Raw genomic sequence first — 16,513 nt, 5'->3', positions numbered from 1 at the left:
ACACATGTGCACACTGATGACACATGAATGACATCCATGTTTCATCAGCTTGACATGTACCGACGCCTGGGAAAAAGTGGTACAGTTCGCGCTAATCACAGGTGCTGAAGGCAGCTCTCATCATTGTCGCCTGGTCGTGCTGAGATCAGGGCAATCAAGGGACAGTGGTGAGGGATGCATTCAGCAGCTGGTGCCTGGGATCAGAGAAAACTGTAGGTTTTTCCAAGGTTCAGTTCTAGGACCTCTGCTCTTCTCCATCTACACCTTTGGCCTGGGACAGCTCATAGAGTCTCACGGCTTTCAGTATCACCTCTATGCTGATGACACACAGATCTACCTCTCTGGACCCGATATCTCCTCCCTACTAACCAAAATCCCACAATATCTGTCCACCATCTCATCCTTCTTCTCTGCCAGATTTCTAAAACTCAACATGGATAAAACAGAGTTCATCATCTTTCCACCCTCTCATTCATATCCCCCATCTGACCTATCCATCAACATCAATGGCTGTTCACTCTCCCCAGTCCCACAAGCTCGCTGCCTTGGGGTAACCCTGGACTCTGATCTCTCCTTCACATATCCAAGCCCTTTCCACTACCTGCCGACTCCAACTCAAAAATATCTCCCGGGTCCGTGCATTCCTCAGCAAAGACTCTGCAAAAACACTAGTGCATGCCCTCATCATCTCCCGCCTCGACTACTGCAACCTCCTGCTCTGTGGCCTCCCTTCCAACACTCTTGCACCCCTCCAATCTAGCCTAAACTCTGCTGCTCGACTAATCCACCTGTCCCCCCGCTATTCCCCAGCCTCCCCCTCTGTCAATCCCTACACTGGCTCCCCATTGCCCAGAGAATCCAGTTCAAAACCCTAACCACAGCATACAAAGCCATCCACAACCTGTCTGCTCCATACATCTGTGACCTAGTCTCCCAGTATTTACCTGCACGCAACCTCCGATCCTCACAAGATCTCCCTCTCTACTCCCCTCTTATCTCCTCTTCCCACAATCGCATACAAGATTTCTCCCGTGCATCGCCCCTATAATGGAACTCTATAACCCAACATATCAGACTCTCGCCTACCATGGAAGCCTTCAAAAGAAACCTGAAGACCTACCTCTTCCGACAAGCCTACAACCTGCAGTAACCACCGCTCCACCACATTACTGCATGACCTCCTCTACCCTCACCTACTGTATCCTCACCCATCCCTTTTAGACTGTGAGCCCTCGCGGGCAGGGTCCTCGCTCCTCCTGTACCAGTCGCTGACTTGTTTTGTTTAGATTATGTAAATGTTTTTGCTATGTATATCCCTATCACATGTAAAGCGCCATGGAATAAATGGCGCTATAATAATAAATAATAATAACTGTTCTGCTTTTCCCAGGCACCGGTATGTGTCACACACACACACGGACAGCACACACTGATGCACGGATGTCACACGGATGTCAAGTGCGTACAGTACAGACCAAAAGTTTGGACACACCTTCTCATTTAAAGATTTTTCTGTATTTTCATGACTATGAAAATTGTACATTCACACTGAAGGCATCAAAACTATGAATTAACACATGTGGAATTATATACTTAACAAAAAAGTGTGAAACAACTGAAAATATGTCTTATATTCTAGGTTCTTCAAAGTAGCCACCTTTTGCTTTGATGACTGCTTTGCACACTCTTGGCATTCTCTTGATGAGCTTCAAGAGGTAGTCACCGGAAATGGTTTTCACTTCACAGGTGTGCCCTGTCAGGTTTAATAAATGGGATTTCTTGCCTTATAAATGGGGTTGGGACCATCAGTTGTGCTGTGCAGAAGTCAGGTGGATACACAGCTGATAGTCCTACTGAATAGACTGTTAGAATTTGTATTACGGCAAGAAAAAAGCAGCTAAGTAAAGAAAAATGAGTGACCATCATTACTTTAAAAAATGAAGGTCAGTCAGTCCGAAAAATTGGGCAAACTTTGAAAGTGTCCCCAAGTGCAGTTGCAAAGACCATCAAGCGCTACAAAGAAACTGGCTCACATGAGGACCGCCCCAGGAAAGTAAGACCAAGAGTCAACTCTGCTTCTGAGGATAAGTTTATCCGAGTCACCAGCCTCAGAAATCACAGGTAAACAGCAGCTCAGATTAGAGACCAGGTCAGTGCCACACAGAGTTCTAGCAGCAGACACATCTCTACAACAACTGTTAAGAGGAGACTTTGTGCAGCAGGCCTTCATGGTAAAATAGCTGCTAGGAAACCACTGCTAAGGACAGGCAACAAGCAGAAGAGACAAGTTTGGGCTAAAGAACACAAGGAATGGACATTAGACCAGTGAAAATCTGTGCTTTGGTCTGATGAGTCCAAATTTGAGATCTTTGGTTCCAACCACCGTGTCTTGTGCGACGCAGAAAAGGTGAACGGGTGGACTCTACATGCCTGGTTCCCACCGTGAAGCATGGAGGAGGAGGTGTGATGGTGTGGGGGTGCTTTGCTGGTAACACTGTTGGGGATTTAATCAAAATTGAAGGAATACTGAACCAGCATGGCTACCACAGCATCTTGCAGCGGCATTCTATTCCATCCGGTTTGCGTTTTGTTGGACCATCATTTATTTTTCAACAGGACAATGACCCCAAACACACCTCCAGGCTGTGTAAGGGCTATCTGACCAAGAAGGAGGGTGATGGGGTGCTACACCAGATGACCTGGCCTCCACAGTCACCTGACCTGAACCCAATCAAGATGGTTTGGGGTGAGCTGGACCGCAGAGTGTAGGCAAAAGGGCCAACAAGTGATAAGCATCTCTGGGAACTCCTTCAAGATTGTTGGAAGACCATTTCCGATGACTACCTCTTGAAGCTCATCAAGAGAGTGCCAAGAGTGTGCAAAGCAGTCATCAAAGTAAAAGGTGGCTACTTTGAAGAACCTAGAATATAAGACATATTTTCAGTTGTTTCACACTTTTTTGTTAAGTATATAATTCCACATGTGTTAATTCATAGTTTTGATGCCTTCAGTGTGAATGTACAATTTTCAAAGTCATGAAAATACAGAAAAATCTTTAAATGAGAAGGTGTGTCCAAACTTTTGGTCTGTACTGTACATACGGATGGCACACGGACACGGATCTCACCAGTATTGTTTTTTCCTGTACCGGAATCACCATAATATGTAAAGGAGGCCTACTGTAATACAACTGTTCATGATTTTATGGCATGTTAATTACAACTCTACTATTAATTATATAACTATAATAAATTTGAGTTAAAGTTCAGTCTTACGGATGCACTGCGTATGGCTGTCTGGATTTGGAGTGTAACCATCTTGACACGAGCACTCATATCCACCGATAGTGTTGGAACAGAACTGTTCACAGGTTTTCTGTTCACATTCATCGATATCTGGAACACACAAAAGTAGATCTGGTCTAGAACATCTAAATTGTGAAATTTAGAAAGATTAATATATAAGAAATCAAAAAAAGTGGGTAACACTCACAACTGTTTACATATAAAAAATTAATTAGTGCATTTTTGGTAAATGTAAACAGCTGGCAAGGTTTTGGCTCAAATAATTGTGAGCTTTTTTCAAGCTTCACAAGTATCTGAGCTGAAACGATGTTAATATGAATCAATGAGCAAAAAGATTATTTAACATAGTTGTCATGAGTCCAGAACAAACATATACACAGGGTCAGCATTACGGTGAGGCAAAACTAGGCATTTGCCTAGGGCCCTCACCCCATAACAGATTCCCAGCCAGTGGCGTGCCGCTAATAGTAACACACCAGTCTCCAGTCTCCCCAGTGCTTGGCATCTCACATTCAACTGTATCGCAATGATAGAGGAGCAAGCATCATGTGACGCTCCCTCTCTAATCATACCCCCTCTATGTCTGACACAGCGGGTGTCACTTCATCCCGCCACACTATTCCAGGCAGTGTAGCTGCTGAGGAGATGTGCAGCAGAGACCGGAGCAGTGCGAGAATGGGGAGAGGTATGTTTTTTAAAAAAAAATCAGTGAGTATATGGTGGCCATAATATTGGAGGAATATGGGGTGTGTACTATACTGTATTGGAGCTGCATTATACCATAAGGGGGCTGCATTATACTATATGGGGGCTTCATTATACCATATGGGGGGTGCATATTACTTTATGGGACTGAATTATATCATATGGGGGCTGCATTATACTATATGGGGCTGCATTATACTCTATCAAGGACTATGGGGTGCATTATACTATCTGTACTATATGGGGGCTGAATTATACTCTATCAAGGACTATAGGGAGAGAATTATACTATATATACTATATGGGGGCTGCATTATACCATATGGTGCTGCATTATACCATATGGGGGCTGCATTATACTCTATTGAGGACTATGGGGAGTGTATTATTCTATGTATTCTATATGGAGGCTGCATTATACTATATCAAGGACTATGGAGTGTGTATTATACTATGTGTATTATATGGGGCTGCATTATTCTCTATCGAGGCCTATGGGGAGCATTATACTGTATGGAGGACTATGGAGAGTGCATTATACTATATGTAGGACTATGGAGAATTCATTACACTATATGAAGGGCTATGGGGTGCACTATACTATGGGGAGTGCAATGTACTATATGGAGGACTATGGGGGGTGCATTATACAATATGGAGGACTATGAGGTGCATTATACTGCATAGAGGACTATGGGGTGCGCATTATACTGTATGGAGGACGTTGAATGTGCATTATATTATTTGGAGGGCTATGGGGTGCGCATTATACTATATGGAGGACTATGGTGCGTGCATTATACTGTATGGAGAACTATGGGGTGCATTACACTGCATAGAGGACTATGGGGTGTACATTATACTATTTGGAGGACTATGGGGTGTGCATTCTACTATGTGGAGGACTATGGAACATATTATACTATGTGGTGGACTATGGGGGTGTGCATTATACTATATGGAGGACTATGGGATTCATTATACTATGTGGAAAACTATGTGGTGCATTATACTATGTGGAGGACTATGGGATGCATTATACTAAACGAGCAAACTGGATTGAATTGGATTGCTTATGCTGGAACAAAATTAATTGTTCTCAATGTCCCCATCATTCCTTGCCATCCAGTGTAAAGAAGCCGAGAAACAAGCGCTGAGCGACTTCAATATTGTCGATCGTGCTCTTTTAACAGCCTGAACTCAGCACATGTAAGTACAGCCGAAATGTTTCTATGTGATGGTGCAATATGTGAGGGTTTGGGGACCCACTTTAAACTTTGCCTAAAATTAGCCCTGCATATACACCTATGAAAATGACGCATAACTAAACATATATTGAAAATTCAAACAAAGTTTATTTAGAAATCATACAAACATAAAATAAACATTAAAGGGGGAACAACTACAAAACGTTAAAAAAGCTCATGGTGAAGGGATAAGGAGGGTATCTATGGCTGCATAAGTGTAAGTAAGTGTACAAAAAATTGCTGTCTAATAGTATATCAGTTGAATCAGTACACATATAGTTGTGCTGTACACATATAGCTGTGACTAAATCAGTCAGAATATAATCTGTACAACTACAGTAACATATAGCTGCATATAAATAAATGGTGTTCAAGTTGGTACGTAGCTAAACATTACATAATATGCAGAGAAAATTTGCAGAGAAGATTTATATAGAACTATAGTCCTGCTCATCGTTATTGGCACCCATGAAGTTTAAGTACAAAATGTGGAATATCCCTTGAAAAAAATGGATCAAGTGAAACAGCTTTTTTGTATAGCGCACTTGAGGTAAATACAGAAGAGCAAATTATAAATAATAATTGAAAACAAAAAACAATGGGAGGAAAAAGCAGAAAAACCTAAAGCTTGCCTTGTCACTGGTATTTGCACCCTTTACACTAATTTAGTATGGAAACAGATTGTGACTCGCCTGTGGTAAATCACAAAAGAGATTCACCTGTGATTAATATCCGGTGCCCATGTGACATGAATTAGCCAATGAATGATGACTTCAGTGTTTTAAAAAGCCACATGGTAGGCCCTATTCCTTTGTCACAATGGTGAAGACAAACAAGATGTCTGAGGACATCTGAACTGCTATTAATAGCAAACACAAGAGTACCAAAGTGTATACGGCCATCCCTTATCCCCATTGTATCCCAGTTTCAACAGTGCAAAATGTTATTAAGGTGTTTGCCAAGCATGGAACTGTCAAGAACCTCCCTGGATATGGAGGAAAGAGAAAAATTGACAAGTTCTGTCTTTGAAGGTTGGTGCAAATGGTGGAAAAAACACCACATCAATCATCCAAAGACCTGAAGGCCAACCTAGAACAGTCTGGGGTCATGGTTTCAACAAGTACCATATGCCACACACTAAACCAAGTGGATCTTTATGGGTGAAGGCCAAGGAAGAAACCTTTGCTGAAGAAAAGACATAAAAAGGAATGACTGATCTTTGCCAAAGAGTACCTTGACAAATCACAATCCTTCTGGGAAAATGTTCTGTGGACAGATGTAACAAAAATAGAGCTTGTTGGCAATACAAAGCAACAGTTTGTTTACAGAAGACACAATGAAACTTATAAAGAAATAAACACCTTGCCAACAGTTAAGTATGGTGGAAGATCCATAATGCTGTGGGGTTGCTTTGCTGCATCCGGTACAGGAGGCCTTGACTGTATCACAGGAATCATGAAATCAGAGAATTCTAAAGATATTTTATAGCGAAATGTCCTACCCATTGTTAGAAAACTTGGTTTGAGTCGAAGATCATGGGTCCTCCAGCAAGACAGTAACCCAAAGCACACATCCAAAAGTACACAGGAATGGTTAAAAAAGAAAAAATGGACTGTTTTAAAATGGCCAGCAATGAGTCCTGACCTCAATCCCATTGAAAATCTTTGGGATTAACTGAAATCTGCCATTAGGAAAAAAAACCCTGCCAACATTCAAGAGCTTGAAAAAAGTGCAAAGGAAGAGTGGGAGAAAATTTCAGCTGAGAAGCGCAAGAACTTTACAGATAGCTACAAAAAATGTTTGGAGGCTGTCAGCAATGCCATACTTGGTGTGCAACCAAGTATTAATTAGGGGTGCCTTTATTGCTGCACATGCTGTTTATTCTGTTTCTTGTTTTAAATTGCAACATAGAAGTTGAAAAACAATGTTTTATTGTTGTATTACTTTGGACCACTAATTAAAACATCCTGAGGATATAACTTTGGTACATTTCCATTTATTTCTGAAGATATTGTACAGTCTATGAAAAAATGAAGGGGTACCAATAATGGTGAATAGCACTTTAAGTGTCAAGAAAAAAACTGCAAATATGCAATATGATCACATAAAAGTATTATATAAAAAAATGACCAATTGGTTAGAATAGCGAACATATAAAAAGGATTCACAAAAGTGTCATATGCCTATTTGTAAATATATAGAGCAAATATCTGGTATAGTCACAATATGAAGAGGTATTATAAAACTAGTAAGTAACAAATGAAACTGCAAATGTGTTGCATAGTCACAAACATATAGATAGAACCAGCAATAAAGTGTGTACAGAAAGTTTTCAGACCCCTTTAAATTTTTCACTCTTTGTTTCATTGCAGCCATTTGGTAAATTCTAAAAAGTTCATTTTTTTCTCATTAAAGTACACTCTGCACCCCATCTTGACTGAAAAAAGAGAAATGTAGAAATTTTTGCAAATTTATTAAAAAAGAAAAACTGAAATATCACATGGTCATAAGTAGTGATGGGCGAGCCCTAAAATGCTTGGGTGCTCGATGCTCGGGTCGAGCAAATTGGAATGCTCGGGTGCTCGACCCAAGCAACGAGCCCAATGTAAGTCTATGGGAAACACAAGCATTTTTCAGGTGGCTCCCCCCAGCGGTCTGCAGAGGCCTAAAAATTGTCCAAATCAATGGGAACAGTGCTCAAATGACATGGGAACAGCATGGGGAAGACCCCTGGAAGCATTTCTGACTCCCAAGTCACTGCTGTGAACAAGGTTGTCAGAGGTATTATGCCACTTTTACGAACTCACAATGAAACATACAAAAATGAAACCAAAATGGATTTTCCTGGGAAATATGTTAAGGAATATCTTTTCCAGGGTAATGACTTGCATATAAGCCAAAATCAATAACCAAAAGCAGAAATACTCATCCACACCTTGGGCAATGTTCACACGTAGCGTTTTTGATGCGTTTTTGCACTTTTGCATTGCTTTCAACCGTTACCAAAGCATTCACCGGGAGATGTGGTGTGTGAGACATGATTAGACATATCCTGTTTAATTTGTGAAGGAGGGACTCTGAAAGTCACAAAGCCTATTTTATAGGACCATCTGGTGGCCCTTACTATTCTTAAAGGGCAGCAGTCAGCTCCCACTATTCTTAGAAAGCCATCAGCCTTCTAGGCTTTGTTGTTCCATTACTAAAGAGTGGGTCTCCTATACTGTTATTGTGTATGCAGTGAGTGGCAAGGCTGCCCCAAATTTGGATGCACCCCAATACCCCTTTGAAAATTTGGATGCACCCCAATATCCCTTTTAAGAGACTTAGAGGAGGGCCTCCTGAAAACAATGTTCCCATTATTAGGAAGTGGGTCTCCCATACTGTATGCCAGTGCAGTGAATGCAAGGGCTGAAAAAAAAATTGGGAGGCACTCCAATGCCCCTTAGAAGAGACGTGGAGGTTAGAGGGCCTCCTGAAAACAATGTTCCCATTATTAGGAAGTGGGTTTCCCATAGTGTTGGCCTATGCAGTGAATGCAAGGGATGAAAAAAAAATTGGGAGGCACTCCAATGCCCCATAGAAGAGATGTAGATGGCTTCATGAAAAAATGTTCACATTATTAGGAAGTGGGTCTCCCATAGTGTTGGCCTATGCAGTGAATGCAAAGGCTGCCAAAAATTGGGAGGCAGTCCAATGCACCTTGGAAAAGATGTGGAGGAGGGCCTCATAAATAAATGTTCCCATTAGAAAGGAGCGGGTCTCCTATACTTGTAATTTTCCATGCACTAAGCGTATGGGCTGACAAACATTTACCCCTGTGGGGTATACATGAACATACTGTATAAAATTTTTTTTACGGGCATCATAAACACCCTTTAAAAAAGTTATGTGGGTGTTGCATCATGGACCACGGTCATGCTGGTGATATGGTGGTGGAGGATGAGGAGAAGGAGGAGGACAAGAGCAAATAGCCAAAATCAGAAAGCATATACCCATGTGTGGGTGTGAAAAGGTGCATGGGAATACACCTCCCAAGAAAAGACACTGGATTTGAGCTTATGTTACGCTGCTATCATTCGGTGGTGTTGAGAAGTCTGGCCCAATCCAGCCCTTGTTCATTTTTATAAGAGTCAGCCTGTCAGCATTTTCAGTTGACAGGCGGATGCGCTTATCAGTTATAATTCCACCAGTGGAACTAAAAACCCGTTCTGATAAAATGCTGGCGGCAGGACAAGCCAGGACCTCCAATACGTAGAGAGCCAGTTCATTCCACGTATTGAGCTTGGATACCCAATAATTATAAGGCACAGAGGAATCAAAGAGGATGGTGGTACTCCTTGTAAGAGTACCCTGCGCCTCAGGGCCTGTCCGATGGGAGTGGCTGAGAAAATTCTCCCAGAACTTTGACAGTGTTCCCCTGCCTCTGATGGATTGGAGTTGTGCCTCTCTCGGCTGTACTCCTTGGTTGTCCAAACAACTATGACCTCTACTGCCAGCGTTTTCAGGTGGGAATTTTTTTAATAATTCCGAAACAAAGGCCTTCTTGTACTGACCCATTTTTGTAGAACTGTCTGCCTTAGGAATAAGAGATATAAAGTTCTCCTTGTAGCATGGGTCTAGAAGTGTCACCAACCAGTAATGACTATCACCCAAAGTTTGGAGAACGTGAGGGTCACGGGAAAGGCAGCATAACATAAAATCAGCCATGCGTGCCAGACTGCTAACAGGCTAGACTTCCGTGTCCTCACCAAGAGGATGACTGATCATGCTCTCCTCTTCCTCGCCCTCCTCCTTCCTATCCTCAGGCCATCCACGCTTAACAGACGGTATGACAGTTGTGCAGGTAGTACCGTCTATAGCGCAGGAAACTAGCTCCTGTTCTTCCTCCTCTTCCTCATTGTCACCCAATCTACTATGGGATGAGATGAGGCTGGGCTGTGTGTAATCACCCTGTATGGTTCCTTGCTCCATCTCATCGTGCTCCGCCTGCAATGCATCCTCTTTGATTGTGAGCAGAGAGCGTTTCAGAAGACAGAGAAGAGGGATGGTGCCGCTAATTATGGCGTCATCGCCGCTCACCATGTTGGTGGAATCCTCAAAGTTTTGGAGGATGGTACAGATGTCAGACATCCATGTCCACTTCTGAGGTGTTATGTGTGGGGTCTGAGCTGAATATCCACAGCCTTGTTGATGCTGGTAGTCAACAAGTGCCGTCTTCTGCTCACAAATCCTTCCCAACATCTGCAGTGTAGTGTTCCAATGCGTGGGGACATCACACACCATTCGGTTAGCTGGAAGCTGCAAATGCTGCTGAAGCACGGTAAGGGCGTCGGAAGCTGTAGCTGACTTTATAAAATGGGCACACAGGCGGCGTACTTTGACAAGAAGATCCGGAAGCTCAGGGTAGGTTTTGAGAAATGGCTGAACCACGAGGTTAAGTACATGGGCCAGGCATGGTACATGTGTGAGCTCGCCTCGACTCAGATCCACCACCAGGTTCCAGCCATAGTCAAACACGACCATGCCTGGCTGTAGGTTCAGCGGCGTCGGCAACAGATCTCCCTGCTCTTTTAGCACTGTTCACAACTCTTCAGCATTGTGCAATTTGTCACCTAAGCATATTAGCTTCAGCACAGCCTGTTGCCGCTTGGCTGAGGCAGTTCTGCAGTGCTTCCAGCTTGTGACTGATGTGGTCATTTTGGAGATAGCGGCTGAAGAGGAGGAGGAGGCTGAGTAGGATGAGGTGCAGGAGCAGTAGACTGTGGGGGCAACCCTGATTGCCCTAGGGCCCTTCATCCACGGCGTCAGGAGGATGTGTTCCGACTGGGTCCCGGATTCCACTATGTTAACTCACTGTACCATCAGCGAGATGTACCGTCCCTGCCCACAAGCACTTGTCCACGTGTCCGTGGTTATGTGAACTTTCTCTGTAACTGCATTGTTGAGGGCACGGCTAATGTTGTGGGACACGTGCTTGTGTAATGCGGCGACGGCACATCGGGAAAAATAGTGGCGGCTGGGGATCAAGTACCGAGGGATGGTTGCCGCCATCAGGTTCAAGAAAACTTCCATCTCCACGACCCTAAAAGGCAACATTTCGAGCTCAAGTAGTCGCGAAATGTGGTTATTTAGTAGTGTGGCCTGTGGGGCGTTGACTGCGTATTTGCGATTGCGTTGCAAGGACTGAGGTATGGACAACAGAACGCTCCGCTGGGACAAGGATGTGCTTGCTGATGGTGCTAATTGAGAGTGTGCAACGACAGGTGCAGGGCAGGAGGCATCTTCGCATGCACTATGGACTAGGGGATTGACTAGCACGCACAACAGCGGAAGAAGCAGTGGCGTCACCAGCAGACACTGTTCCTGCACCCTGGGGTTCAGCCCACAAAGTCGGGTGCTTTGTTGCCTGATCATGCTGGTGGTGGTCAGGCTGGTAGTTTTGCTACCCCTGCAGATGCTGGCCTGATGCAAATGGTCTTTTTGGGGTTATCGGCAGAGTCTTTAAAAAACAACCAGACTCGGAGAGACCTAACAGTTTTACTGGCAACTTCAGTCATGTTGGTGTTACGGGGAATGGTTGCCCGCCTTGTGTCTGCGGCCACCACACTGCTTCTTCCAGCCTGTTGTGGTGCTCTGCTTCCCTCCCCCTGTGTGCTGCTGTCCTCGCTCTGCATGTCCTCCTTCCAGGTTGAGTCATTTACTATATCATCCACCACCTCATCTTCCACTTTCGCACACTGGTCCTCCTCCTGACTTTCTGGCAATTGTGTCTCATCATCATTCACCTCTTGTGACACTTTCCCTCCATCGCCTTCGTATGGCTGCTCATATTTGGGCATCGCTACATGCGATTTCCTCTTGGCTCGCTTGAAGTAGACCAGGCGAGAGGCCCGAATCTATAAATGGAAAAGTGAACAGCTCTTCGGAGTGTCCAAGTGTGGGAGCAGTTGTCTCTGGGCACTTGACATGGTGGGAGGAAAGAGGATCAGGGTGAGGAATATGCGGTCCAGACTCATAGCTACTGAGACTTGACCCTGTGGAAGACAGGATGGTGGTGGTGGTGGCTAAGTGACTGGAAGCATTATCAGCTATCCAACCAATAAGCTTTTCACACTGGTCTGTGTTCAATAGTGCGTGTTCTGCGGTCCCCTATTAATTGGGCTAGGGAGGTCGAGCGGAAAGATGTGGGTTTTTGTTGTGGCACAATTTCAGCTTGCCCACTGCCTCGGCCTCTGCATGCACCATCACCATCAAGTCCAGTTTCCCGTCCATTGCCACGTGCCTTGCCCATTTTAAATGGAGGACAATATCTTCTACACTCACTACAAATGGGGGTGTTTTTCAGCTGCAGGGACAGGACGACTGGTTGCAATTGAAGGAAACATAAATGTATTATGATCTGCAACAAGTACTAAGGAAAGATAGGGGAGAGAGGTCCCTACAGTAAGACTAATCTGAATCCCCAATGCAGCGGACTGCCTGTTCCTAGTGAACAGACCCGCCTTTGTCCTCGGCTAGTCTGAACGAAAACCTATAGCATAAGGGGAGGGGTCCCTCAAAGAACTAAGGACTGGGACAAAAATGGGACACCTCCTAAACAGAGAAGTTGATGCAGAACACAAAAAGACAAACTGACAAAAAGGTGCTAGATGTCCCAGAAGGACCAAGCGAACTGACAGAGAAAGGCATTGAAGCACCTGGCTAGAGAAACAGTCAAACACTGAAGTCCAGCACAGCCAAAAGGGCGGAGCTGGAATATAAAGGCAGATGGTCACGTGACCGCAAAACAAAAGTTGAAAAAAAACAAACAGGAGTGCTCTAACAGTACCCCCTCTTTTATGAGGATCCTTCAGATCCTCCAGGCCCGGGCCTATCCGGAAACCTCTTGTGGAAAGCTTTAACAAGCCTAGGAGCAGAGATATCATCGCTCCTTACCCAGGACTTGTCTTCGGGACCGAAACCCATCCAGGAGACAAGATACTGTAATCTCCCTCTATGCCGTCTAGAATTCAAGACACGAGAAATTTCATATTCGCCGTCTTCCACCACAGGAGGAACTGTGACAGTGGCATCCCTATCTGACACATCAGCCTTTTTCAACAAGGAAACATGAAACACAGGATTAATCTTCCAGGAAGTAGCGACATCCAACCTAACAGCAGACGGGTTAACAACCTGAAGCACTTTAAATGGATCCACAAACTTAGGACCCAGTTTTTTAGAGGGAATCCTTAACCGCAGGTTCTTTGAGGACAACCAAACCATGTCACCCACGGTAAACAAAACCTCCTTACGTTTCCTGTCAAAATACTTCTTGGACTTCTTGTTAGCCTCTTGAAGGTTGCAACGTACATTAGTCCAAACTCTCTCCAAATCACCAGAAAAATTCTCCTCTTCCGGCACCACCAACCCCAATTTGGAGAACGAACCAAAAGACGGATGTCTCCCAGTACAACAAAAAATAGGAGAACACCCAGCAGAGGAGGATGTATGATTGTTAAGAGAAAATTCCTCAAGAGTCGGAAACTCAGACCACACCTCTTGATTGTCCGCCACAAAACAACGCAAAAACTGTTCTACATCCTGGTTCTTTCTTTCAGTCTGTCCATTAGACTCAGGATGATACCCAGACGAAAATGACAAATGGACTCCCAACCTGTCACTAAAAGCATGCCAAAAGAGAGCCACAAACTGAGGTCCTCTATCAGAAACAATATCCGTGGGAACGCCATGAAGTTTGACAATCTCTTTATCAAACGCCTTAGCGAGTGTTTTGGCGCAGGGCAACTTAATGAATGGAACCAAATGACACATCTTACTAAAACGGTCCCTGACCACCCAGATGACAGTAAAACCCTCAGACACAGGAAGATCAGAAATAAAATCCATTGTGAGATGTGTCCAAGGCGCACTAGGAACCTCCAGAGGGCAAAGCAACCCCGCAGCAGGAGTATGTGAAGCCTTTGACCTAGCACACACAGTACATTGACGCACCCACTTGATGACTTCTTTCTGCCATCCAGGCAACCAAAAACTGCGACTGATAAGTCTCTTAGACTCAGAAATTCCTGGATGACCTGCCAACCGAGACTCATGACACTCCACAAACAAATCTCTCCTAAAGGTTCTAGGCACGAACAATCTCCCATGGGGAGAGTTAGATGGGGCATCATCTTGAGCTTTCAGAATCCCATTCTCCAAAACAGAGTCCAATGCCGCCACCGCAACTCCTTTCTGTAAAATGCTCTCCTCCTCCTCGGCACCGACAGTAGGAGAGAAGCTGCGAGATAAAGCATTGGCTTTAACATTCTTAGTACCAGGGATATAGGTAACAGAAAAATTAAACCGAGAAAAAAAAAGTGCCCACCTAGCTTGATGGGCATTCAAGCGCTTGGCAGCATCCAGATAGATCAAATTCTTATGATCTGTGAAAACCTGAATAGGAAATCTAGCGCCTTCCAAAAAATGACGCCAATGTTCAAACACGAGTTTAATAGCCAGCAACTCCCGATTTCCAACATCATAATTCAGTTCGGTTTCCAAAAATTTTTTCGAAAAGAAGGCACATCCCTGTTCTCCTGAGACAAAACTGCTCCGACCCCCACCGATGAAGCATCGACCTCGACCAAAAAAGGCTTGGTCTCATCAAGCTGCATAAGGATAGGGGCAGAACTGAACCTCTCTTTGAGATACTTAAACGCTTCAAAGACCTCAGTAGTCCACTGGAACACATTCGCACCTTTCCTGGTGAGATCGGTTAGAGGTTTAACAATTACAGAAAAATTCTTAATGAATTTCCTGTAATAATTGGAAAAACCCCAAAATCTCTGTATAGATTTCAAACCAATAGGCCTAGGCCATTCCTGCACAGCCTGAACCTTCACAGGGTCCATCTCAAAGCCCTCGCTGGAGACAATGTAGCCCAAAAAACTAATTTTCTGCACAGATTTCTCCAGCTTAGCAAAGAGAGAATTATCACTCAATAACTGCAAAACATCATGTACACTCTGCCAATGGGACTCTAGATCTGGTGAATAAATCAAAATGTCATCCAAATACACAACCACATTCTTAACAATCAAAGGTCTCAGGATGTCATTAACAAGGTTCAGAAAAAATGCAGGTGCATTGGTAAGACCAAAAGGCATCACCAGATTCTCAAAATGACCTACTGGAGTGTTAAAAGCAGTTTTCCATTCATCACCCTCCTTCACTCGTAACAAATTGTATGCCCCCTGAAAATCAATTTTAGAGTACCACTTGGCCCCCACTAACTGGTTAAACAAGTCAGGAATTAACGGCAGTGGGAAGGAACTGCGTACGGTAATCTTATTAATTTAACGAAAATCCAGACATGGACGTAAACCACCGTCCTTTTTTTTAACTAAGAAAAATACAACTTCCACAGGCGACTAATGTGACCAGCAGCCAGGCTAGACTGTATGTATTCCTCCAAGGCCTTTCTTTCAGGGATAGTCAGATTAAACAAGCGACTCTTCGGAAAAGTAGCACCCAGAACAAACTCAATGGCACAATCATAAACCCTATGAGGAGGTAAAACTTGCGACTCCTCCTCCGAAAAAAACCTCCAAAAATCTTGAATAGGTACCGATAATTCCCCTTTTTCCACAGCCGCAATGCAAACATTACAACATTTATCATAGCACTTCGGACTCCAAGACTTAATCACATTAGTTGGCCAGTCCAGTAAAGGATTGTGCAGTTTTAACCAAGGCAATCCTAGAACAACCGGAGAGGGTAAATTATCTAATCCAACCAAGTCTTGGTGAACTCCATTGATAGTGAGGGGAAATGCAGCAACCTTGTGAGTAAAACATTTCAAGGGAGTGTTATCAATTGCAATCACAGAAATAGGTGATGACAAAGGTTTGGATTTCAATTTAAGGTTTTCCAAAAACCCTTTATCAATCACATTAAGTGTTGAACCACAATCCACAAATACCTGAAATTCAATCAAATCTCCCCGCAAAGTAGTACTCCCAGAAAGAAATAGTCCTGCAGAGCGTAAACAAGCAATACGGGCGTACCGGACCTTTTTTTTTTCTTTTCTTAAACTAAGCTCACAATACTTAATCAAATGGTCAGCTTTACCACAATAAAGACACAATCCCTCAGCGAACCTCTGCAGAACACAAAAAGACAAACTGACAAAAAGGTACTAGATGTCCCAGAAGGACCAAGCGAACTGACAGAGAAAGGCACCGAAGCACCTGGCTAGAGAAACAGTCTAACACT

The 16,513-nt window shown here is 43.9% G+C and overlaps 1 protein-coding gene across 1 annotated transcript in view; it reads right to left on the bottom strand.

The window, feature by feature from the left end:
- Positions 1-16,513, bottom strand: part of LOC141259356 (uncharacterized) — a 751,467-nt gene that overhangs the window by 657,128 nt on the left and 77,826 nt on the right. The window contains exon 4 of the mRNA XM_073675220.1: positions 3,276-3,395. Within this exon, the coding sequence (XP_073531321.1) occupies positions 3,276-3,395 (120 nt within the window). The remainder of the gene's footprint in view (positions 1-3,275; positions 3,396-16,513) is intronic.

Source organism: Phyllobates terribilis, unplaced genomic scaffold (assembly GCF_046119375.1).
Source record: "Phyllobates terribilis strain yellow unplaced genomic scaffold, ASM4611937v1 Scaffold_3__8_contigs__length_932513732, whole genome shotgun sequence".
Taxonomy (NCBI): domain Eukaryota; kingdom Metazoa; phylum Chordata; class Amphibia; order Anura; family Dendrobatidae; genus Phyllobates; species Phyllobates terribilis.
The sequence above is the reverse complement of the archived record's forward strand: the minus strand, read 5'-3'. Positions and strand labels throughout refer to the sequence as shown.